The 25,694-nt window shown below is 42.3% G+C and overlaps 1 protein-coding gene across 1 annotated transcript in view; it reads left to right on the plus strand.

Annotated features, from left to right (window-relative positions):
* LOC102022006 (putative histone-lysine N-methyltransferase PRDM6) overlaps nucleotides 1-25,694 on the plus strand; it is a gene marked incomplete at its 5' end in the record, with an annotated part of 85,524 nt that overhangs the window by 51,163 nt on the left and 8,667 nt on the right. The window contains 4 exon segments of the mRNA XM_013507093.1: nucleotides 908-1,035; nucleotides 4,460-4,584; nucleotides 15,311-15,653; nucleotides 23,881-24,057. Of these exon segments, the coding sequence (XP_013362547.1) occupies nucleotides 908-1,035; nucleotides 4,460-4,584; nucleotides 15,311-15,653; nucleotides 23,881-24,057 (773 nt within the window).

A 25,694-nucleotide genomic window follows, 5' to 3' on the forward strand; every position in this document is an offset into this window, starting at 1 on the left:
GGGCTGTGAGCCTGTGGCCACCTGGCCTCCTGCACCTGCTGTCATCACCTGGCCCAGGTCATCACAGGTGTGGCATGGCTGCTGAGGGAGCCATCGTCTCTGCCCTAGGGGCTGGGTGAGGCGGTGGCTGTGCGGGATTTCTTTCCCTGTGCTTTCAGCCTGGCTGGCCCTGGGTTTTATTTTATAAAATGCTACCCTGAAAGAAAATCTGACTGCTTTGATTTAAGGCAGTAATTATGAGCGCAGCCTTACAGAAGAAATTTAAGGTCCATAGAAACACTATTTTGTGTTTTCGCTTTGGGAGGTTCCTCCAACCCTCAGGATTGAGCTGAGCGTAAGGCCTCACATGTTTTCTTCTAAAAGTTTCAGATCCTGACTGCTGAAGTCCTACATCTGCTCTGAGGCCCCGTCCATTCTTTCATCCAAGCCCCCATCTCTCTTACGAGTTCTTCATAGCTCCCTAACTCCACTGCCTGCTGATAGGTGTCACTCAGCTTGTCGGCCTTTGAACAGTTACATGTTGAGCATGCGGGCCTTTTATGTGGACGTCTCAGCCATGTCAGTGAGGCCTCTCCTCCAGCCTGCTTTGTTTATCCAGCAGCTCATTACTGAAGGCTGGCCTGTCAAAACGGGTTAAATATTCTTTGGGAAATACGGTCACATCCTTGAGATACTACAAGTATGTTTAATACAGGGAAGATTGGCTTGATAAGAAAAACATGATCGACTTGCATCACCAAAAATATTTTTCTGTTGTTCCAGTTGAGTTTCTACAGGCATCAATAAGTGCTAGCAAACCTGAGGGCAATAAATTTCTGCAGCTGACACATAGAGACACCAAAGGAGGCAGGGAAAATGATTGCTGATGATTCGTTCTAACTACTTGACCTTCTGACCTCTTCTCTAGATATATGATCAAGATGGGACACTACAGCACTTTATTGATGGTGGGGAACCTAGTAAGTCGAGCTGGATGAGGTATATCCGATGTGCAAGGCACTGCGGAGAACAGAATCTAACAGTAGTTCAGTACAGGTAAAGTATGTCTTGATTTACACTTACAGAGCTGAAGCCCTTTGGCTTGCATACACAAATTCAGGCTTGCTGCTAGTGCTTGGAAAAAATCCTGCAGACCCTGCACAGATTGGCAGAGATGTTGTTTTACCAGCTTCCTGAACCCTCCGTAGTTCCCAGGACAGTAATTTCCTGACTGCTCAGAAGCGAAGGTGCAAGTAGGTGGCCTGTTTGTTCAGAGCCCATGCTAAAGTTGCCTGTGCGTCATTGCTTGCACTTCCATGAAAGCCTGAGTGGGTCCTGTAAGCCCACCGATGAAGGCAGCTCCCTCAGCAGATGTGTGCACACGGAGGAGCAGGATTTCAGAGACGCGGCCCCAGGCCCTTCGTTCTGTCTCCTTCAGCGTCTCTCCCTGCGAGGACAGTTTTATTTGCACAGAGCCACTGGAAACCAAGAACCTTGCTCTTCCCAGCACTGCCCTTCAGAGCCCGCCAAGTTCTGGAGCAGTGACCAAGCTGGGGCAGCCTCTCTCCTGCTCCCTCCACAGGTTTGCTTTTTGATGGTGCTACTTATGTTTCAGGCAATGAGGTGATTTCAAAGCAGAGAGAACTCCCCACTTCTAGTGGGTGACAAAGGCGAGATGGCACCATCCCTCGTCCCACAGGGAGTCGAGTAGGAGGCCTGGGGGACTGAGAAGAAGATGGATTCTCAGGGTGCCTCAGACCGTCTCTTCTAAGTGCACCTGCTGGCCACACGTTTCCACTTAGCGCCTGAGAAGGCTGAAATGGAGATGAGAGGGCAGCCCAAATCAGCCAGGGAGAGAGCCCCACCACTCAGCCTGCTTTTCTCAGAATCCCTCGAAAACATGTGCCATATAAATACATGAGCTCAGCTATAAACGGCCATGTTCCCTTTAGAATCAGAAGCAACTGCTTAGCTTTATTAGGCACCACAGACACATCAAAGCAGAGGGCCGGTGCTCGGCAACTTGGAGCCCTGCCTGTGCCTATTTATTTTCCTTTCCTTTCCTTTCCTTCTTTTTAATCTTTTTTTTGAACTTTCTTCCCCTTATAGCTTAAAGGCTGCACAAATCTGGCTTGTTCTCTAAAGCTCTCCGATTCAAAAGCAACATACTTGGGCAGCATCTGACTCATTGCCTTGGTTTCCTATGCAGTTTTATGTCATTAAATAATGGTTTAATTGCAGTAGCGCAAGACGATATTTGGATACACTGCTGTACACAGGCTTTACTCACCTTCACTGTCATAAAGTTTTTACAGAACTCCAGCTAAAAAGCTAGTAAGAACTCCGCTTGTCCAGTGCGCAGTAGATGGTGTCGCTCGTTCTGTGCTGAACACACAGAGAGTTAGTCCTTGAGGCAAATTCTAAATTTGGGACAAGAAACCCGGTTGAGGAAGGGGGCGTGAGTGAGCTGTTACCTATCTGTCACTATTAAGTGGATTTTACAACTCCCCTCTATGACAGCCCTTAAACTACGAGCTCTCTCTGCTGATCTGTTTTTGATTACTTCAGATCTTTACAAAATGAACTACAAAAACACAATTTTAAAAACTGGCGTCCATCATCAGTGACGACGTCCAAAAGTAAGAAAATAGAAAAGTTGGACCCCGAAGAGCCAGCCTAATTTTTATCGTACATGAATGTCCTCTTCACAGAAAGTCAGCTGGTTTAAATTCATTCTGTTATGATTTGTAATATCTAAATGGAATTTTCTTCAAAGCACCCTTGATTGATTGACCCTTAGCTGAACGTTTTGTTTTTATTTTGAGGCTGACAATAATGTTTGTTGGCATGTGTTCTGCTTCAACTGCGTTGGGACGCCATGAAGCTATCTTTATGAGTCATCCAACCACAATACTAAATACATGTCAGCAAAGGAAATATTATCTGAAAAGGGAAAAATCCCTTTGATGTGCTTTAACATGCAGAGATTTCTGCGAGTTTTGGAAGCTCTGCCCGCTTGTAAGGCACGGTGTACGCTTACACATTTTTCTCCCCCTTTTGGCCTACTCCGTGCCTCAGAAGACCACCCATTGCTCGAAAACAGTTTTGCTCTTTCAGCAGCAAAGTGTGTCATTTGGTTTTAGCACATTCATTTGCCGGGCGCAGTGTTTATCTTAAGGGAAGCCAAACCGAGAGATGAAATGTTACAAGGGTGAAGTACAAAGTAGACTCAATTTTTCTCAAGTTAGGAGATGCCAGTGATTTATAGCTCAGCTCCAATTTTAATTTTTTTATGTAGCAGTGGAAAGAATTAATAAAATGCACAGCTCTTAGAGATGTGGAGGGAGGAAGGGTGGTGAGGGCCGGACAACTGGCTGGAGTTTTTGTCAGATATTCATAGAATGTTGGGAAAAAACATTCTGCTTAGCTAGCAGTGCCCTCGTGAGACAGAATAGCAGCACGTAAGGAAAATAACAAGATAAATGAAATTTTTGCAGCTGCAAGTAAAATATTGAGAATCTGCACTTTTTTATTGATCTTTATGATCCTATTGCCAAGAGCCACTTTGTGGTGACAGAATATGTTGACAAGTGCATATCTCACTGCCATGAAAAATGTGCAGAAGGATTCGCCTTATGTCTGCAGTGTTATACAACGGACAAATTGCCCTGCAACAGCCAGTTCCTTACAGAAAGTGGAAATTTAAGGTCCACCAACCCCAAACACTTTTATCTGAAACTTGAGGCTAAGATGTGAAGCAATTCTTCATTGAGAAAACCAGTTTCAGTCTCTCTTTTTTTTTAATCTGTAGATTTTTTTTTTATGGTGCCAAGCTGTTATAAAAAATGTTTATTTCTTGGTACCTTCACTGTATCATTTCAGAGTGTAATCTTTCAGCCAGCGTAAAGTGCTCCTCTTGTACTTATTGAATTTTCATCCATTTCACATAAGAGGTTTTTCTGTTGTATCAGGCCTCAGGAAAAAGGCAGTGGAGATTTTTATTCTCATTTCTTGTATCACAAAGATGCTCCATTTTACTGCAGATTTGAGAAGTTTCAGTGCAGCTGCCAGAATACATTTAATGGTTTTCCTTAAAAGAGAAATAACTTAATCAATGGTACTAATTTATATATGAGTTTGGGGTACTACGGTCTTTGCAGTTTGCCAAGAGAGACAATTTTCTCATTAGCGCAAGGCAGAGTATTTTTTAAATGAACTTTCCCTTTCTGCTGTCTCTGGGGCCAAATATCTGTCTCTTCAGGACCCTCTATGCAGGGACACTGGAAATAAACTGTGCACTGTTTATCATACTGAGTTATAGGCTCTAATTGATTGCTGGGGACAGTAAGGTAAAGGTAGATTTATTATAAACAAACTGTTTAGGTGGAGCTGGGCAAAACATTTTCAGGGCAATAAAAATGTGGTGGGGGCACATGAATCCTACCTATTACTAAGCTGGGTTTTCTTTTGTTTTGAATAGGTCGAATATATTCTACCGAGCCTGTATAGATATCCCCAGGGGCACCGAGCTTCTGGTGTGGTACAATGACAGCTATACGTCTTTCTTTGGGATCCCCTTACAATGCATTGCCCAGGATGAAAACTGTAAGAATTTATTTTAGCTCTAAATTCACATCTCAAAATACCTATTTCAAAGCTAACTTTTAAAGAATGATTTTTCTGGAAACTTCTGAAATGTGCTTCACTGTGATACATCATGCAGACGTGTGCACATCCATTCTATCATTTTCTTTTCCCTGTATGTTGTTTGCTTTTTCACAGGGCATCTTAACCTCTACCAGCCAGTACTCAGTTTCAAAGCCTTTGCCAGAGTTCTGAATAATCACTGACCACAGAGTTAAGTCAGCTGGTGTTCACTGAGCACATACTGTGTGACTGGTTCTAAGCTTTACCCTGTAGGGGTTATAAAAGCAATAATAAGATTGCTTTTGTTCTGATGGGGTGCACAGTCTCTTTGGAGGCACACTATGTAGAAATGAAATACTGAGAAAACGGTACTGCTTAATCAAAGGTAGCATCTCTGCTGTTGGTTGGGTTTGCTTCCTTCTAGTCTTTAGCGTAAGAAAGATACTAAAAATTGGAGATGCGTAAAATTCATGTATTTCTAAATTTTTTGTCTAAAATTATGTCTACAACCATGTAATTTTCTTCTATTTTTATTATCATACCAGCCATTATCTTTGAAAGGATAATCCAATTCTTGGGCAAATATGAACTTAAAGCAACTTTCATTTAAAATTTATATATTTGTTTTGTCAATTCTTTTGAAAATATTATAAGGTGATTTCCAGAAATTGAAACAGAATTAGGAAATTCTGGGGTGCTTTAATGAGAAACACTGGTTTCAACAATGCTGTGTTTTCTTGTCACTAAATTGACTAATACGTCATAGTTTGACATTATGTACCGAAAAGAAAGAGACGGTAGATCTATTTTAATAGAAAACTTCACTTTGAAAAGTGAAGTGTTTTTCTCTCCTCTTTCTCTTCTCCACTTCTTACACATGCGCACACACTAACTCCAATAAAAAATGCTCGTATTACTACTGTCCAAAATGCTGATGATCAGACATTTCTTTCCCATGTTGCTTTTAATTCTTTAAAAAAAAGTAAAATCCTCAAAAGGCCTACTGCGATCAGCTTTCCTTTTCTGTTTTACTCTAATCCTAAGTCAATCTGAAATTTAAAAAAAGAAATGAAACTTTGGACCTACAGTACATTCCTCTTACCTCCTGAGTTTCCATGAGAGAGTTTCTTTTCTGCAGTGATACTTCTGTTTGAGGAGCCTCTTTTTCTAAGGAGGAATCTCAGAGTTGGACAAGAGTGTGTGCTAGTGTTAGAGGCAGATACTGATGTGGAGGCCACTGTGCTTTCCTGGGCCTGGATAGCTCCTAGCCCCTCCCCTGAAACTAGCTCTGGGTCCGTAGAAGAAGCACCAGTGTTGTCCCAGGTGCCTATCTGGGACTTGTCTGTGACATAACCTTGTCTTCTAAAGCATGGAATGTAGTCTAAAAGGATTCCAGAAATCCTGTGAGGACCTCATTTCCTTTTGTACTGCCACCTGTCCCAGACACGGGAGCTGTTGTGCAGGTGTTGAGGGGTATCAGGGAGTACACACATCCAGGCCTAGAATTCAAAAGTATGTAGCTCGGACTCCAAATATTCACTTGTTTGCTCATTCATTCATTCTCATTCTTTGCTCAGATGTTTACTGAGTACCAGCCTTGGGCCAGTGTCTTTGCTAAGTGCTGTAAACACAAAGAGGGGGAAAAAAAAAAAACAGACAAGATTTCCTGTCCTCATGAGGCTTACATTTTAGCAGGATAGAGATCCATAAATGTATAAATAAATAGCTGGTTAGATGTTAATGTGTTGTAGAGCTAGGAAAGCAGAGGGAGGAGTAAGCACAGCTGGAGTTGGGGTTGCAAGTTCCAGAGTAATTAGGCAGCCCCAAGGGAGGGGCTTGCAGGCGAAGACTTAAGGAGGTGAAGCAACAGCCCTATGTTCCTGTGGGGAAGAGCACTGCAGGCAGAACCAGATTCAAAGCGGTGGTCCCAGGGTGGGAGTATCCCTGGCATGGGAGGAGCGTCATAGAAGTTGACACAGCAGAGTGAGCGTGAGGCGGTAACCCGGGCATGGGTGGCGTCGGCAATCTGGGCTGGCCCTGGAGCACAGCCCGGAGCCTGGGTGCTACTCTGTGGGAGCCAGTGGTGGGACTCCACGGAGTTTGAGCAGCAGAGTACTCTGGGCTGAGGTTTTATTGAGATTACTGAGTGGAGACCAGGCAGTGAGGGGTGGGGTGGGACACAGTTCCTGCAGGAACCTTCGGGAAAGCTGACGGGGGCTTGGACCGGTATGGAAGTGGTGGAGGTGGTGAGAGCAATTGGATTTTGCACACCTTTGAAAATAAGGTGGACTGTGTTTTCTGACGTGAGCTACAGAGTGAGAGGAGTCAAGGGTGACTTGAATCTTTTGGAGAACTGGAAGGATGGCCTGACTGTTTACTGAGTCTGGAGACAGACATGGTAAATACATAATGACTGCGTAGGGGCTACCTTTGTCACCCTTGATACGGCGCTCTGGAGAGAAGTCACACAGCCTTGTGCTGCTGAAAGGATGAAAGGGACTGAGGGGTTGGTGTAGACCATTTGGGGACCCCTTTGCTAGTCATAGCCACCTGACAGTGAGTGGCTGAGAATGCACCACATGGTTTTCAGACACCACAGTGCATCAGAAAATACACTTTCTGGGGGTAGTATATAGTTTGCCTTTCAGTCCTTCCTTGCGTAGTCCCACTTGTGTGAAGCATTCTTGAGGTTGCTGACTAGAATGTTGAATAAACTCTGTTGAGGGGTACGTTATATCATTTAGCACCTAAAATCCTTGAAAGGAAATTCACAAAGCTGGAGCAGCTTGAAGTATTATAGATTCAGCAGGGAAACTAAACAGCTCTTTTGGGTTCAGTTTAGAGCTCTTAGTAAAGTTCGAAGGAGGTTTAAAGGGAATTAAGTCATTGACTAAAAGGTTCAACAGTGACAATGCCTCTTTCCCCTGAGGGTATTATAGGAATTTTATTTCAGTTCCTGTCTCAAAGTCATATATCTGTCATGTGATTGGCCACCCAAGAAAACAGTGGAAGGCTTCATCAGATAGTGTGGAGGAGATATATGACTTTGACACTGACTCCAAGATGGATTCTCATTCTGGATGATTTACTCAGAGAGCTGGGGGTCCCTTATTCTGTTCTGAGAAAATACTTGATATGATTTAGAAGCACAAATGTGTGAAAGGGCACAGAGAATTTACCAGTGTCCTTCCACGGCCTGAGTAATTCAAATCGCCTCACCTGGATTAGCAGTTCTAAGACAATTTCATCCCACTGAACTAGGCACAAAATAAATTAGGGATCTTAAAGAGAAGCTTCTTGAGATCAGAGACTCCCTGGCTACAGTGGCCCTGAAGCACCTCTATAGTGCTGTGGATGCAGGAAACAACTAATGAGTGCTCATGGGTAAGCATTAGTGCCCTGATTAGAAGAGATTTATTATTTCAGCTTGATTTTTCTCTGTTAATGAAAGTGATACCTGGACTAAGGTATTGAAGGAAAATCTGATTTTACTTAGTGAATAACACGTATTAAGCACTTTATTTATAAAAGTATCATTTTCTTCCCTGGTTCTTTCAACATTCAGAGCACACATTTCCCAGGGAGCGTGCAGCAGGCCAGGCCTCAGTCAGTGCCCCCCTTGGAGTGGCGTGTGGCAGCGGGCGCATTGGCACACTCAGTGCCCAGACAGGCCATTAAAAGCCCCCTGCACTCAAAGGGGAGACAGTATTTCATGCAGGCGCTTGGGTTCTGGAAGCAATTCCTGCATTATTTTCTTTTTAAAGAATCAGTTATAGATGTAATAGAGCTGCAAGAGGGAGCCGCTCCGTCCACTGTGGGCCTTTCAGAGGAGCCTGAAGGACCGCGTGTCGACAGATTGCATCCGCAAGAAGGAACGAGGTTCCCTGAGGCTTCCAGTGGGGGATTAGCTCCTGCAGAGTGTAAAGACCATGGCGCATTCATATTCGTTTCAGAGGAAATTAAAAAAAAAAACCTGGGAATAAATGTTGAACAAGTCTTCCTGCTGCTTTTTCTGTCTGGACATATGAAGCTGAGGTAGCAGAATGTGAAACTTGATGGCAACGTGGGAGTTGCGCTGGGTTAAGCTTTGCCTTGAGGAGGCCTGCCTGTTTCTTTTGATTAGGGGCACCTCTGCACGGTGCCTTTCGCCCTCCCATTCCACCAGCAGCAGGAAGTGGGCCCAGCCTGAGAAGGCTTCCCCCGTCGTGATCTTCAGGGGCATCCGTGAGGGCATGCAAACACTCAAGCCCATCCTGAGTTCAGGAGGATTACAGGAGACACAGAAACACAACTTTAGTATAAATTACAGTGCCGTGGTGCCTGAGATGGCCACATCTGGAGTCTGAGTTTAGACTGGGTATGAGTGGGAGGAGCCAGCACACCATCCCTGGGTGCAGTGGGAAGCTGGGACTGGATTCCTTATATCAGCCAGGCACAGGAAGTACTTTCCTCTTCCTGAAGGGGTATGAGAAAAATACTCTCCTTCACTTAGAAACTACAGCCTGTGCACCTTAGGTGACTGGTGGAAGCAGTCACACTAAAAACCAGCTGTGACTATAGGATGGTTTGGGGCTTGATTCTGCATTACTTTCCAGGTATAGAAACCACGGGCTAAGAAGCTAATACATAAATTGGTCTAGAATTGGAGAAATCTTTGGTCTTTATAAAAACAAAGGAGAAATGACCTCACAGCAATGCTTCTGTAGCTGCACAGGACTCCAGTGGAAGGCGGCAACCCACTAAAAATGTTCACAGAGAAAAACGACAAACCACACAGGGCAAGCCACTGTCGTGGCAGATTGGGGTCCTAGAGGCTGTGCTGTAGGATGTGGCGGGGTGCTGCCTGCATCTCAGCCTGGCTATGGGACTAAGGCGCTTTCTCACAGTTTGTGGACATGTCTCAGGTGGGCTTGTCTCAGCACAGGCCAGCTGCCTCCCCCTGGATAGTACTCCGTCCGCTTGTGCTGAGCAACTGGGAGGTGGGGTATGAAGGACTCTTCCTCAGAGCAGTACAGCTCTGAAGGACATTGCCAGCTCCAGAACTGTTAGAGCCCTCCCTTGGCCCAATCCCACCTACCTCATTTCTCAGTAGATACTAATCTGGAGAGCAGTCTGCACTAAAGGTACAGATAGAGCCCTAAGTCTTCATTCCAGTGTCTGTTTCCCAGGGAGCCTGACTTAAAACAGGTCCTCCTGAGTTGGTATTTTCAGTGCAGACTTCTGTAATGAGCCCACAACTCTTACTCAGCTGTCCCACAATAGCTTCACCTACATGTCTCATAGGCATCTCAAACTAAGCATATTATAACTAAAACTATGTATCCACTCCCATGGGCCACCTCTCCCCCAGCTGAATGACTCTTACCCCCATCATCGATTGCTTGCTAGAAATCTTGACACAGCACTCCTGCTTACCCTTCTTTAACCAAGTGCTATTGTGTATTCTTACTGTAAAAATTTATTGGCCCATGTGTGTAGTACATAATGATTACATTTCTTATGGCGAGTTGGTCCTTGTACAAAACACATCTTAATTATTTTTTCATCTCCTGCTCCTAATTTTTTTTCAGTTTTTTTTATGTATTCTATATATTAGTCCTCTGAGGAATAACTAGCAAAAAATTTTCCTATTCTGTAGGTGGTCTCTTCACCTGTTGCTTCCTTTGCTGTTCAGGAGCTTTTAAATTTGATAGGATCTTATTTCTTGATACTGTTTCCTGTGCAACCAGGGGTCTGTTCAGAAAGTCCTTGTCTATATTTGTGACTTCAAGAGTTTTACCTGTTTTATCTTCCAGTAGATTAAATGTTTCTGGCTTAACATTTAGGTCTTTGCTACATTTTAGTTTTGGTTTAGTACATGGTGAGAGACACGGGTCTAGATACAGTCTTCTGCATGTGGATAGCCAGAGTTCCCAGTGTCATCTATTAAAAAGACTCTTTTCTCTAGAGTATACTTTTGACCCTTTTGTCAAAGTTCAAGTAGCTGAATGCGCCTAGGGTTGTTTCTGCATCCTCTATTCTGTCCCATTCATCTGAATGTCTGTTTTTATGCCAGGATCGTTCTATTTTTATCGCTGTAGCTTTGTAATATAACTGCAAATCCAGAATTGTGATGCCTCCTGCTTTGCTCTTGCTATACAAGATTGCTTTTATTACTCTTGGTCTTTTCTGGTACCATGTGAATTTTAAGATTTTTTTCTGTAGTTCCGTGAGGAGTGCTGTTGATATTTTGATTGGGAGTGCATTAAATCTGTATATCAGTTTGGAAATATGGTCATTCTGACTATAGTGCTTCTGCCTACCCAGGAATAGGGGATATCTTTCTGTTTTCCAATGTCTTTTTGATCTCATTTTTCAGAGTACTGTAGTGTTCATTGTAGAGGTCCTTCACTTCTCTGGCCAGGTTAATTCTTAAATCATAATGCATGACTTTTCTTCATATGTGCTGCCACTTCTCCGGTCAGTGTCACACACTGCTGCTGGCCTGGACTGCTGCATGTGCCCACACTTTCCTGTCCCATATAGCAGCACCCAGAGTGAAGTTTTATTGATTTGCTTATTCTGTTGTCTCAGTTTATCCCCTTGTTTTGTTAACAAGGAGTTGGTCCCATAGATCAGAGTTTAGAATGTACCACAGACATACAGGTTTCCTTCTAGGAGACACGCAGTAGCATTGACAGAATCCTAGCTGATCTTCTGGAGATAACTTTTGTCCATCGAGGCATCTGAGCATATCTCCCTTTCTTCCTTGGGCTCTCATGCTCCCCACTTCCTTTTTTTATATACTATGATACGCCGTAGCATTCTGTATATACAGTTCTGTGCTTCTCTTTTTCACTTATCGATAACCATGGTGATGCATTTAGCATTAATTGCATTAACTTGATCTCCTCAGACCCTATTTCAGCCCCCTTTTTTTGGCTTCCTCTGACTTGTGATAAATACTTATGCCCAATTCTTCAACATGGTGTCCTGTGGGCCACACATCATCTCCACAAACATTTTGCATGGCCCATGTAGTGTTATAAAAATTAGAACTCAAAAATCTTTAGACGAAGATGCATAGCCAGTTGGCTTCAGACCCTACCCCCCACCCCACCCCTGGTGCATTAACTCCTCAGAGCACAGATGTTGCTCTCTAGAACTGGAAAACATTGTATATTTGTTTTTTTGTGTCCCGGCAAAGAGACTCATAAAATGGAGATAATTTTATCCCACCTATTCCCATTCCTTATTATCTAAACACTATCATTATCATTACATTGACTTAGATTCTATATACCCTGGATTATTAAACAAAACTTTTAGATATAGAAATATAATTTATTACCACTTGACATTGCTCATTAAACTTAAAATTTATTGACCTAGAAATTATTTTGTTTTCTTATAAAGATTATGTGAACATAACCATTTAAAAAACATTAACCAATTAGGTTAGTGTCCAGAAGCATAAGTGAGAATCTCCTCTCTATACTTAGAATATTATTTGAGTATTTTTCTTTAAGTCATTATACTCCTCTTTCCAACAATAACATTTCTGGCTCATTTTTCCCGTTTGCATCTTTATCCTGCAGTCTTCCATTGTGCTCTGCTCCCTGTTGGTCTGAGAGTTCCTGGCCTGCAGGAATTTAGCATTGCTTGGAGTCTCCCTGTGCTTGCTCCTTCCCAGTGACTAGAGGAAGAGCCAGGCAGGACAGCTCTACCCTGGTGCTGCTGGTTTTTCTAGTTGGAAATGGACCTTCCAAGGGCAACACATTCCTCCTTATCTTCCAGTGCCTTTCAAAGAGTAACAATCTGTGTGCCATAAAACACTTTTTAAAACTCTGACGTGTTCACAGATTCCATGCCAATTATATACTTCTGCCTCAGAATTTTATATGATAGATACATAAATATTTATATACAAAATACAGACATATACAGAAAATACATAATGTATGAATACATAGGTATAGAATAATTCATACATATAATATGTGTGATTTGATATACATGATACACAAATACTTGTACATAAAGCAGTGTACTACTTGTGATTTCCTTTTATGTTTTTGAAACAAAACTAGGGAGCAAAGATGGATAGCTGCTTCATTAGAAATAAAATTCTCTGGAAGCCAGAAAGCGGAATTCTGCAGCCTAGTCATGTCCCTAACTGACCCTGAGGAAGGCACTGGACTTTCTGAGGGCTCAGTTTTTGTCATTTGCAGTGAGAGAGGGCGGGGTTAGATGAGTGACTCTCAGCCCTTCTTGTTTCATATTAGATGCACTTAGGGAGCTTTAAAAGTTGAAGGTCTCAGGCCTTACTGAGAGATTCTGTTTTACTACTTTAGAATACACGGTAGCCGGAGTAGAAGCTGCTGGCTTGATGTACTCTAACTTTTTATGGGTGGGCAAGTTTCTTGCTTTATTTTGCTGTCCTGAGATAGAACAAGTGAGCTGTGCTCAGACCCTGTAGACAGCGCTATTCCTTTTTCTGGATTTGTTGGATATGGGATTCTGCAGGACACTGTGCATAAGAGTCCTCACACAGCACGCCAGCCCAACTTTGTCCTCTTCACATGGTGTCTACATGTCCCCTCCGCACAGAGCCCCCTGGTAGTCATAGCCCTCTCCTGTTCCTTTGCTGTGATTGAGAGTGTAAGAGCCTTCATGCCAGGCAGCAGTCTTGGCTGTCATCTGAGCGGGCAAGATGAGACCTTGCACTTCCATGTGGTCTTGAGCCAGTGGCCAGCAGCCGTCGCCTGCATGGTTTTATGGGTTGCTATCGCTAATCTTTTTATTTTTTAAATTTATTGTATTTTTTATTAGTACATGTTAGTAGTACATGATTATTCAGTTCATTATGGGGAGTAGGTACATTAGGCATAGTATCTTAAATCCTTTCTTCCCCCTTTTGGTGCTGAGGGTTGGTGCCATGGCCTGGCACATGCTGGGCAAGTACTGTACCACTGAGCTACATCCACAGCCACCAGTCTTTTTAACAGTCATCCTTTTGAAATTGTCATTATCTGATCTCATTTTCTTGAGCACATTATGACTTTTAATTTCTTCAGCTCCCTGGCATGACCAATAAGTACATTTTTATACAATATAGTAGTTATCTTTTAAAATAAGACTTTTAATCCTGTCATTAGGTTCTAATCATCTTTGGACCTGTGGACTGTGAACACTTGATGAATACTGATACAATAAAAACTTTGAGAAAACAGTACATTTCTATTATATTAGATCTTTCTCCTCAGAAACTTCCCTATGTCTGTTCTCTGTCCACTTCCCATCGCACCCTGGTTTGGAGCTTTTCCCCCATGTCAGTCTCTTCTCTGTGCATAAGAAGAAGAATGGTCACTACTGTTGACCACAGGCCCTGTGAGGAGCCCTTTCATTATCACACTGAGAGCCCCATAAAAGAGACTGCAAGCCAAGGAAACCGCAGCTCCGAGAGTTCCTTAGTTGTTGAGTGTCAACTGCAAGTCAGTCTCTGTACTAAATACTGTCTGTGCATTATGTCACTTGGATCCTTAGTGTGAGGATTTAACACTTTACCAGGTGCTGCATCTTAATGCAGATAGCCATGCTCGTCCGTGGTCATAAGGCTGGGCAGTAGTGTCTGCCCACGGGGGACTGAATGCAGGGCCTTTCTACTGAGTGACAGCCCCAATCCTTTTTCAGTTTCTCTGATTTTCAGACAGGATCTTACTAAGCCACTGAGTTGCCCAGGCTGGGCTTTTGCTTGTGGCCCTTCGCATTAGCTTCCCAGAGTGCTGGGTGTGCTTGTGTGCACCACTGTGTCCACAACCGGGCTGCAGGTGCCGCCTGTTTCAATCCTCTCACCTCATCCACAGCGCACCGGTCTGTTCACCGTGCGTCTCTCAAGCCTGCCCTGAACAGTGTGTCTTTCTTTTCTCGTGCTTCTCTGCTCAGAAGCAGTCTGTGCCTCTTTCTTAGGCCCAAGTCTGTTTATCTGTCTTGTGTTTAACTTTTTTTTTTTTTTGTACCAGGAATTGAATTTAGGACCTCATGCTTGCCAGGCAGGTGCTATGCCGCTGAGCTACATCCTCGGCTCCTGAATTTCACTTTTGAGGCCCTCTGAAGTCTGTCCCTAGCGCCCCTCCCCGCCAGCCCTGTTTCTACAGAGTCTCCCGGCCAAGCTCTCTCCATAACTGACCACCAGCACCCAGGCGACTCCTGCCTTCACCTTCTCATTCCCTCTCTTCAACCAGCTTTTCCTGGGTGCCTTTCCTGTGCTGGTGGTGGGCTGGACATTCTCCCCGTAGGCTGAGGCTGCCTTCAGTGCACTGCTTAGGACACTGTTCTGAGCAGCCCCTGCCTCCTTTCTCCCTTACTGGCCTCCCCTGGGGCTCCCCACAAGTGGGGAGTAGTGTGGAGCCTCGCTGTGGACCCTTCCATGTCCCAGGTCATAAATGAACTCTGAAGGCAAAGACCATGTGAGAACAGTCTTGACCATATGGTAGTTGCTTAATGAATAGGTATTGATTGAGTTACCAGTTTGTAAGAATAGTGTGTTTCCCCTCAAATGATCTGTTTATTACATTTTGAGTTGAGAAAAAAAGCACAAAAATTTAAAATGTTAATTTGTAAGACTTTTTTAAAAAAAGTATGTGTTGTTTTTATGTTAAGGGCTCGTAAATCTGATTTCCTAAAACTGTTGCTGTTCTCCTAGTAAATGTCCCTTCAACGGTCATGGAAGCCATGTGCCGGCAAGATGCCCTGCAGCCCTTCAGCAAGAGCAGCAAGCTCTCCCCGGCCACCCTGCAGCGCTCCGTTGTTTTCCCACAGACTCCATGCAACAGGAACTTCCCTCTCTTGGATAAGTCTGGGCCCATTGAATCAGGATTTAACCAAATCAGCGTGAAAAACCAGCGAGTCCTCGCAAGCCCAACTTCCACCAGCCAGCTCCACTCGGAGTTCAGTGACTGGCACCTCTGGAAGTGTGGGCAGTGCTTTAAGACTTTCACCCAGAGGATCCTCCTCCAGATGCACGTGTGCACGCAGAACCCCGACAGGTAACCCCGACTCTCACTGCTCACACTGTTTGCTTAGTGAGAACACTGCTTCCCTTCCTGCCAGCTTCCGGTCACTGCCGCCCGCTACACCTTGGGGAACCCGGTGCGCAGAGGTGTCTGCGTGCTGGAAGGGCTGGAGGAATCCGAGGCTCTGCTTGTTTCTGTTGTCTCCCTGGACTGCGCAGGCAGGTTGGTGGCCGTAACCAGGGAGCTGCACTTGCTGTCGAAGCACTGCTGTCCGAGTGTAACAGAAGAAACATTCATGAATATCATAGGTGGAAAAATGAGGTGGGGATAATTAGAATCCTCTCTGTCTTCCCAAGATAATATAGCAGGCTGCTGTGCGGCTGTTATAGTCATTTCAGAGTTCACCTTCAGTGTGCCGTGGGTATGAACTTAATTAAGTACTAAGAGGTAATGAATTGGAATTTTTTGCTTAGTACTATTTTTCTTCAGAGCATGCAAGCCCATAAATCCTGCAAAGCTGTCAAAAGGAAATACCTACTCTGCTAGTGATATGGAGGAAAACAGATGCCACTTATTCAATAAACTAATATCCACACAGAAGAAAAATGTTGACTAGATACCTCAGAGTCAAAGTTGGCTTGAAAGTTTGTCAATAAAGAATTTTATGGCCATGAACTGAGGATGAAATTTAGCTGAACAAGTGAATTAAAATTTCAGGTACTCTGACGAGTGGCACAGTAGATATAATGGAACTATTATTTATGAATCAAAACTGGTTTATTCGACAGTCTTGATAGCTGGGAGTGCAAAAGACAAAAATCAAATTAATTCAGTAAGAAAGGATTACTCATGTTTTATCTCTATCCTATGAAAACTAGATTAAAACCAAAATATCTGAGAATAGCATTGAAAATGTATTTTGAATATAAAAACAGAAAATACTTTTTGGAACTGGCACTGGAAAGTCAAAAACAGGGTTCTTGAATTATTTTCTTAATTTTGCCACTGATCAGCCTTAATTAAGCAAGTCACTTAACTCTCTGTGCTGATTAATGTATGCTCAGTTCTTCCCTCCAAGCTCTACAGGACACAAAAGTGTGCCTAGAAATTCAAACAAGGGCAAAGAGGATGAAGCTGTGGTGGAAGGGAATGGATATTCTAAAATAATTTTAGGGTACATATGTACATTTACATGTCTATTTTTATTTATGCCATCCTAGCAACTGCTTGCTTATCATCAAACGTTGCTGTAACTAATAATGTTGAAACATTTACATTAGGGCCATTAAAGGCAGCTATGTCTTAGTGAAATTTATCAACAGACCTGTCTATGTCTTAGTACTTTGGCTGTAGAAGTGTATCACCTATGTATGGACTAAAGTGATATACATAGGTGATACACAGAGGTGAAAATGTCTTCTTCATTCAGAAAGTATTTTGTTTAAAGTTTACCTTTCCAGAAAGTATACATGTAGCCTTAAGATATTGCTGCTTTAAACTTGGAAAGCATTTTAGCAGTTCTCAAAAATATAAACAATCCATTTAAATCTTATAAACATGCTTTTTAAAATTGAGTTCAGATGAATGGATCTATTATTTGCAAAGATGTGTTAATAGTCACAGTAACTGAACACTCAAAGTAAAATAAAATGATAGTTGAAAGTTTTTGGATATTGGAATTCAAAGCTTAGCTTTGAATATGGTATTTCATGCTAAATATTGTAAAAACAATGAAACTATTTTATAGTAAATACAGAGTACTGAAACAGACTGTTCTGTCTTAGATAATTGTGTTTGTATTATGGTTACCCTTAGAAAATTGTATTTGTATTATAGTGTAAGTCCCTGTGAAGTTTGTCCTGTAAAATAATAATGTTCTAATTTGTAATACATTCATGAAAATTATCAAAAAAATATCTTTTAAAAAAATCAGAAAAATATCTAAAAATTTAGCTTGCATGTTTAAACTATGTCTGATCCTGATGAGCTTATTTGACTGAGAGCCAGGGCAGTCTGGCTGGGGTGCAGTAATGCAGGTTGTTAGCAAGGGTGCTCAGAGTCGGTCAGAGAGTGGATTCCCGCTTCTCCCTTTGCTGCATGTTGTTGGTGAAGACTTGAGAGGTGGCCACTATCATTCACACATAAGAAAAAAATTAAGAATTATAACTTCAAAAAGTCAGTCTCTGTGTTGGCAGAGTAATAAAGTACAGTGTTGTCTTACTAACTGTGTGGAGATGCTTGAATTACACCATCATATCTGAGTTGATTACTGGAGATAAGAGAGACTAGGGGGAGATGCCCAGCCACTTCGATCTACTAATTTCATTCTAGATGGTTAATTTTCTTTTAGCATCCAGGACTGAAATAGCTCTTTTCTGTTCCAGAACCCAGGATGCTCTCTTTTTACCAGAACGTTTGGAAGTAAAAGATACTCTCCATTATTCTTAATCACATGAGTGAATTGCTAAATGGGAGAAATGTGCAGAACTACAGTGGAACATCAGATTTGCTTATGCTAGTTGCTTAATTTGGAAGCTTACCTGCTATCAATGTGGAAACTTCCAGCTGCTGAACACACATATATTCTTTGGCGGTTCACTCCATTATGCAGATGGGTTTTAGTCTTTGGCAGCTTGTACCCATTCATCTATATCTGATTGTCCCTCAGTGTCTGTGGGCAGGACTCCCTGCAGCCATCAACATCCATGCATGCTCAGGTACCTTAGATAATGGTGTGGAATTTGTATGTATCCTATGCAGTCTTTCTGTATCCTCTAAATCATCTCTAGATCCCTTATAGTATCTACTCTGATGTAAATGCTATGTAAATAAAATTGTTGTTCTTTATTGTTTAGGCATAATGACAGGAAAAGAAGTCTGCATATGTTCAGAACAGAATTTGTTCTGAATATTTTCAGTCTGCAGTCAGTTGAATTGGTGCGTATAGGACCTGCAGAGGGCTAATGGTACGGTGAGGAAGCTCAGCAGTCAGGAACCGTTTCTCCCCTGTTTGAAAGACCAAATACTCTTACTTTAATGGGAAAAGCTTGCTAGAACCAGGGAGACACAGAAGACAAAAGTCAGAAGCTAAACAGGTTAGAGTTTCAAACAGGTCCAAGTTTGAAACAATCCCCGGAATCTGAAATCCAGAAGTTTTTTTCACTCGCTAGATGGAATATTTGGCCATAAATCCCCAGACATCTCAACCTTCCTCCATCAGATTGTGTGTGTTTATGTTCCCAAGTTTGTGTGCTTGTTTGTTAAAGTGAGGTACCATACAAAAGCCTATGCCTTGATATCAAGAAAAGAGATCTGTGGACACCCATTTTCCACCACTGAGTTATTCCCATTGAGTGCAAAAAAAAAAAAAAAAAAAAAAATCTGTTCTGGAGAAGTAGGAAATAACACTGAAGGTGAAAACATCCACAGGGGTCCAGGAGCCATGGAATTGTTATTTCTTCATTTTGTTGTGTTAATAATAGAACAAATAAAATAAAAAAATCTTTCCTTCCTTTTCTTAGGCTACTATATTTTTTCCCTGGGTAAATTCAAAGGGAAGAAGCTGTTAGAATCTAGATCAACTAGGATTTTATTCTAGATCAACTAGGATGTTTATTTGTAAACATTTCAGTTTTTACATAAAGCTTATCGCCCAGGCCAAGGCAGCTTGACCCACTTCCGCTTGGACCAGGAGTTAAGAGTCCCTTTTCTGTTTCCTGCTGCAGAAACACAATGGTCCCATAAAGGAGTCGGCATAGCTGTTAGCCACTGTGGGTTATTTCCTGGTGAATATGTTCAGTTGTCACATGAAGTGTCTGTACAGTTTGTCTCATTATTTAACATCCTTCTTGTGCTTTCTCCTTTTTGGTTATTTGTGCAGAACCTGGGCCTACTGGTCAGCTGTTCACATTTGTGCCTTAAGAATCACTGTCTGTAACTGGACGATCCATTACCATAATCACATGTGGGAATGTATCGGTGTTTTGTATTCCAGTGTTCTCTCCCCTCCCCTGCCTAAATGTGAAGGTTAACTTCTTTCTGGTTTCCGGTGTTCTACAGACTTTTTGATTCTGCACTTTGGTCACTTTCCTGAATCTTTTCCTTACATAGAGCTAGGTTCTTTACTCTCTCTGCACAACCAGCAGTGACTTGTGGGGCCCCTTTGAAGTTGTAGGAGATCTGCACTTTGGCTGACGTGGAGCACGGAGAGAATGTAGCCCTAAATGAACAACTTTTGTCCTGGAGGCTTTCATGCCATGAAAGAAAAATCAAAGAAGGATTAATAATGTGAAACCAAAGCACACTTAATTTTGTTAAATGTTTCATCCTTTCTCTATGTGTACACCAAACCAATTACAGATTCTAAGCAAATGAATTGCACATTTTACTGGCGTAATCTTTGGCAGAGGAGCTGCCAGTGACAGGGAATGCCAGGGATGTACAAAATTGTCTTACTGCTTTCTTTCTGCTTAAACTGTTGGCAGCATTGATAGATGCTAAGTTCATCCACATTTTCTTTGTTTTCAGTCTTTTTTTTACAGCAAGAGTAGAAAACATTCTAGTTTTTCACCAAGTTTAATATTGCTGTGTTGGAACTAAATTTAGTCAAAATTCAGTAAAATAGTATTTCAGTGTCTCAAGTCCACTAGCCATGTTTCAAGTACGAAACTGTTCTGTGTGGCTAGTGGTTGCTCTACTGGATAACTAGGATGCAGGATATCTCTGTAACTGGGAAACACCGTCACAAAGTACCTGTGGTTATGAGATGTGATCTCCCCGTGTTTGCTTTGAGAACAGTGAGATGCAAAGATAAGTTGAGAGAATAAAGTACTTTAAAGAAGGTTACTGGATACAAAGATGTAAGATCCTAGAGAAAGTAAAGCTAAGCCCAGGGCCCATAGATGTCAATCTTTATGTACTTCTCCTGGTATGACACATCAAAGGGAGACAAGACTTTGGAGTTAAAGTAGATTATGTTCAAAGTTTAATAAATTATCTTTTTGCCAGACTTTGAAAGAGTTAATGGAAGTGTTAGTTATCAGAATAGAAAGCTGACTGGTGGCAACTAATTCTGCTTCCTAGAGGCCTCCGTTTGAAGTGAGAGATGTGGAGGTGGGCGTGCTGATAGAAATACACACACGTCCTTCTGTCCACTTATTAGAAAATAAGTGCTGATGTCTGTGGTCCTGGAGTGGTGACAGTGTCTTCTACAGCTTACTTCAGAGGTAGATCTATCTTGAATGTATTCTTGTGACCTTAGATTAAACCCTTGGCACATGATCCATTTTAAAATTACTTCCTGTTTATTTTCAAGAGAATACTGAAAATACAGGAAAAGAAAATTTAAAGGAATCTCATCTACTAGCTGTGTAACTCCTGTACCTTCTGATGCTAACTTTCTATAAATTTCTAGACTGAGAGAGACATTGTTACAGCAGCAGATGAGGGACTGAGGTTCTAACGTCTGCATAAATCAGGCTCTGGAAAACAATGTGTTCAGATGATCTGACATCTTGTTTTTCAAGGTATCTATGAATGAAGGAATATGGATTTTCTTTTTGCTTTTTGAAATTAACTAAAATAAGGTTTGGGTACTACATTTTGTTGCTTGAAATTCTCAGCCTTTTCCCAGTACGCTAAACTTTTCTACATTCTAGTGAACATGTATATGTTCTCTCTCTCTCTCTCTCTCTCTCTCTCTCTCTCTCTCACACACACACACACACACGCATACACACACACAAAGCTCCATGTCCAGAGAGCTGGCCAGCATACACAACACAAGATGGAGATCATGTTGGCTATGCTGTGTCTTATAAGGTTATATATTGGACAGATCCTCAGCCAGACACATTTGTCAGTTTTTCAAAGGCAGGAACAAGGCAGAAGTGATGTGAGAGAGATCTGGCTCAGTCCAGTGTCCTTTGCAGACCAATGAGAAAGCACAGGTCAAGGAAGCTGAGTTACTTGTCTAAGCCCCACAGCTGATCGGGCTCAGAGGGTGAAGGACACTCCCCTGTCCTATAGCCCCTGTTCTAGACTCTTCGGTCACCCAAGCAAAATTCTGCAAGATTTCAAAACTATGCTACATTGATCAGTGGATCCCTAGGAAATGCCTGTTTGGCTGCTGCTGGGTGAAGGTGATGTTTTAGAATCCTGTTTGCCTTTTCTTGGTGTTACCTTGATGGAAGAATGCTGCCTAAGCTTCTTCTCCATGTCATTTCCATTCTTTGGTGTGTAAGTCTTTGCCACAGTGACTATGAACATAAGAAGGATGGATTGACTTCCGACTATGGAAAACAAATCATCCCAACTTTTGACAGCAGAGTTAGGAAAAAAGAAAAGATTAATTGGTTTTATTTAGTGGTTTATTGTTTATAGTGATAGCTATTAAAAATAGATAACCAGAGGCTAATAAATGTTAATGGTCCCTTCACTATTAGAAAATCAATTGTTAGTGGATATAGCATATATTAATATATTATTTTGTTTATAATCTTCAATAGCATTTTAAAAATTTAACCCTGAGAGATTATTTCTTGATGAATCATTTTAAGGTTAACATTTACTACCCAAACAGATTTGGCAGGAGGGCATTTTCATCTACATACAATTTTAATGGCTTTCAAACCATTATTTTATAATTGTAATAAAATGCATGTGTGATTTGTCAGGATTGATAAACTGCTTACCAAGGACTCTTATATATTTCTTTGAAACTTGTTTTAAAGCAGTTAGATAGATTTCTAAGTGTAAGTAATTAAAATTGTATAGTATTGAGTTATTGACCAATCCTGGACTATTAATCAAGCTAAAAAATTCTACAATCAGTGCTCAGTGTGCTGAAGCCTGGTAAAATAATAGTATTTGTGTTCAGTGAGGCAAATAGCCACAATTAAGCCCCTCACTTGACAAATGAGAGGGTGCACTTTATTTTGCACCTAATTGAATTGTTGTGCCCGCTCGGTCACCACTGTCTCCTAGTCCTTCCTTTTGGTTTCTGGTCATTGGCACATATGCATTTGTTAAAGGTAGAGCAATTAAGTCTGCTCTTGCCTTTGGCTTTCTAAGTGCAGGCAGAAGTGTCTGGGCCACAAACCAGGGCGTAGTGAGTGCTGTTAATATCCTTCATGACAGATTCTTAATTTTCTGAACAAAAAATTTGATAAACAAATTAGAGCCCTGTCAAAGAATGATATGAAATATCTTCGAATAGGGAAAACTCCTCAGGTTTTATATCACTCACCAGATTCTGCTTAAGTAGGCAGAAGAACTTCTGTAGAGAAGACAGAAATTTAATCTATTTTATGAAAACAAAAATTGATTTATTTCTCATGAGCAGGGAAGAATGTGCTCCGGTAATCTTGCTAATTATCAGGTATTTGTCACGACTTCCTCCCATCTGCCTTTGCACCACTTCTTCTGCAAGCACAGCGACATCCCGTCATTTCTGTGCTGCAGGAAATCGCTCCTCCAGACCAGATTAAGCTGGGGAGCTGAGGCTCAAGAAAAAGACTCAGTGGATAAATATTTGGAGGGGGTGGTAAGTAGAAGCAAGGATTCTTCTACAAAGAGACATATCCGGGTGCACATTTGTGTTCATCTGTGCAGCACCAGTGGTTGAGGTACGGACCCCAAGAAAGTGTAGTTTTTCTTAAAATACATGTGCAGTTTGCTCCCATGTCTCCATGTTTACGTGACACTTAGAATTAAGATCCAGATGCCCCGGGATGACCTTGGAATCAACAGCTAATGTCTGGGGAGGACGGTTTGTCTTCAGTTTTCTGAACTGACAGAGATAATAACACCTGCTTTCCCTGTCTCAGAGGATTACTGTAAAGATTAAACTAGATAATTGATTTTGAAGGACTTTGAAAAGTTGAGAATGCCACGAAAGCGTAGGAGACAAGTCTGTATTTTATTTTGTAACATTCTGCTTAATTGAGTTTGGGCTTTGAAGGCTTACGAAAATACATGAATATTTGCCTAGAGGGAGATAAAGATAAGAAGGTAGGGGTCCTTGAAATGGTATGATTGATACTGGGAGAGAGCCTTGCTTTGGGAATTAAAGTGTCTCAGCAGTTTTAGGACTTGTTTTTGTGGCAACAAGTAGTGGGAGCCCGGTGGCCCCAGCTCTACGCTCAGTTTTAAAAAGTGTGGGATGTCCCAAAAGTTTTGGCCTCCTCTAGCAGGGTGGTGATTCTGACTTCTCTGGCCAGTGTGGAAAGTGATGACCAGGCAGTCTCTTTATTTGTTTCAGACCCTACCAGTGTGGCCACTGCTCCCAGTCCTTTTCCCAGCCTTCAGAACTGAGGAACCACGTGGTCACTCACTCCAGTGACCGGCCTTTCAAGTGCGGCTACTGTGGTCGTGCCTTTGCCGGGGCCACCACCCTCAACAATCACATCCGAACCCACACTGGAGAAAAGCCCTTCAAGTAAGTAGCAGCAGCCACCAGCCCTCTTCTTGTACCCGCTCCTGAGAACTGGCAGGTGCGTTGGTGGCAGAGCACTGCCCAGCTTAGCCAGGAAGTGGCAAAGGCTCCTGGAAGGCCCCTACCGAGGCTGCCAAAAGCTCTCCTGACTTAGAGGCTAACATTTGGGAGGTGAATTCTTCAAACCTGTATACTGGGTGTGAGGAGGGTCTGGCTGCGGCGTGTCACCCATTGAGAGCCAGGGTGCATTTGGCCGATCTGGCTGGCTAGTAGACGTGCCTTCCCCCCTCCCACTCCATGTGCATTCCTCCTGAGGCTGTGCACTCAGTCAAGGATGACGACCACCCTGCTAGAGGAGGACTGTTCTTTCGGTCAAGGGTATAGGAGTATCTGTGCTCCCCTACCAGAATCTCCAAACAAGTGCTCAAGGAAACCATGTGTATGTTTTACATTGGACAGAAGATCTAAGTCACTGTCAGTGAAATAAGGAGATATGAGTAAATCCTGCTAATGTTCTTGCCAGTTGCTGAGGGTCTGTGCTTCTAAGTTTTATCTAGGAGCCACACAGTACTCTCATTGCTATCAGTAGATACTATGGTCTTCAGAAGGTTGGTTATAAGCTTAGGACTTCTAAATAACCTTCTTTGGGGTATGTGAACACTTCAAGATTCTGGTGAACTATTTCCTCTTCTTTTCTGTGTATTAAAGAGTTTGAACTTCTTATAGCAGCCAGTTTGTGACTGTTTAGTGTACACTCTCAAAACTGCCATGTTGGTGAAAAAAGAAAAGCAAGACCAAACAGAGGGCATGTTGAATTTTTGGAGGTTCAGGAAATGTGGAAAGAGCTGAAAGGGTTTTAGGAAGGTAAGGACCCCTGAGTAAAAAAGTGTGTCTCAACATACAGCACAGTCACCAAAACAGTGGACATCTGAATCATGCCATATGGCCTGTTCATTCAATGGTTCATTTGTTCTTTCACTCATTCAATTATGTATGTGTTCATTTACTCAGAAAATATTTATGGAGCACTTACTTTTATGCTGGACACCTTGCTAGACACAAGAGATACACAGGTGATGACCTTAGATTTAGTGGTAGAAGCCCAATTAATAAATGAATATTGTAACATAAAGTGAAAAGTGAAGCAATAAGACATCTGTACACAGTGTGAGAGTAGTAGAGAAGTAATCAGTGCTCTATGGGAGATGATGTTTATAAGGTGTGTTTTAAAGAATAAGAAGGGGCTTCCAGACAGACAACGACAAGGAGGGATTTTTATTCAAAACAGCATGGGGAAAGGCTTGGGAGGGAAGCCAGTGCATCACAAGCTGGTGGTCTCAGAGCAGGTTTTAGTTTCTGTGTGCTGAACTCTTTTCCTTTCGACCTTCTAAAATATGTCTTCATTTATTTACTGTACTGGCTTCCCCCATTTGAGAAGGATAATTAAAAAGGCGTAGATGTATAGCTTTGTTTACCTTCGGTGGAACAAGATCAAGCAAGAGATGAAAGGATTCAGGCAACAGGAAATAGATCCCTTTGCTCAGCCTGAGCCAAGAGGTCTTCCCAGAGACTCTGGACTCATTGTTTTCCCTCTGCAGATGGAGGGGCCCTCCTCCACCTGAGGACAGGTGCAGCTTGGG

This window comes from Chinchilla lanigera, unplaced genomic scaffold (assembly GCF_000276665.1).
Source record: "Chinchilla lanigera isolate Chin_1 unplaced genomic scaffold, ChiLan1.0 scaffold00120, whole genome shotgun sequence".
Taxonomy (NCBI): domain Eukaryota; kingdom Metazoa; phylum Chordata; class Mammalia; order Rodentia; family Chinchillidae; genus Chinchilla; species Chinchilla lanigera.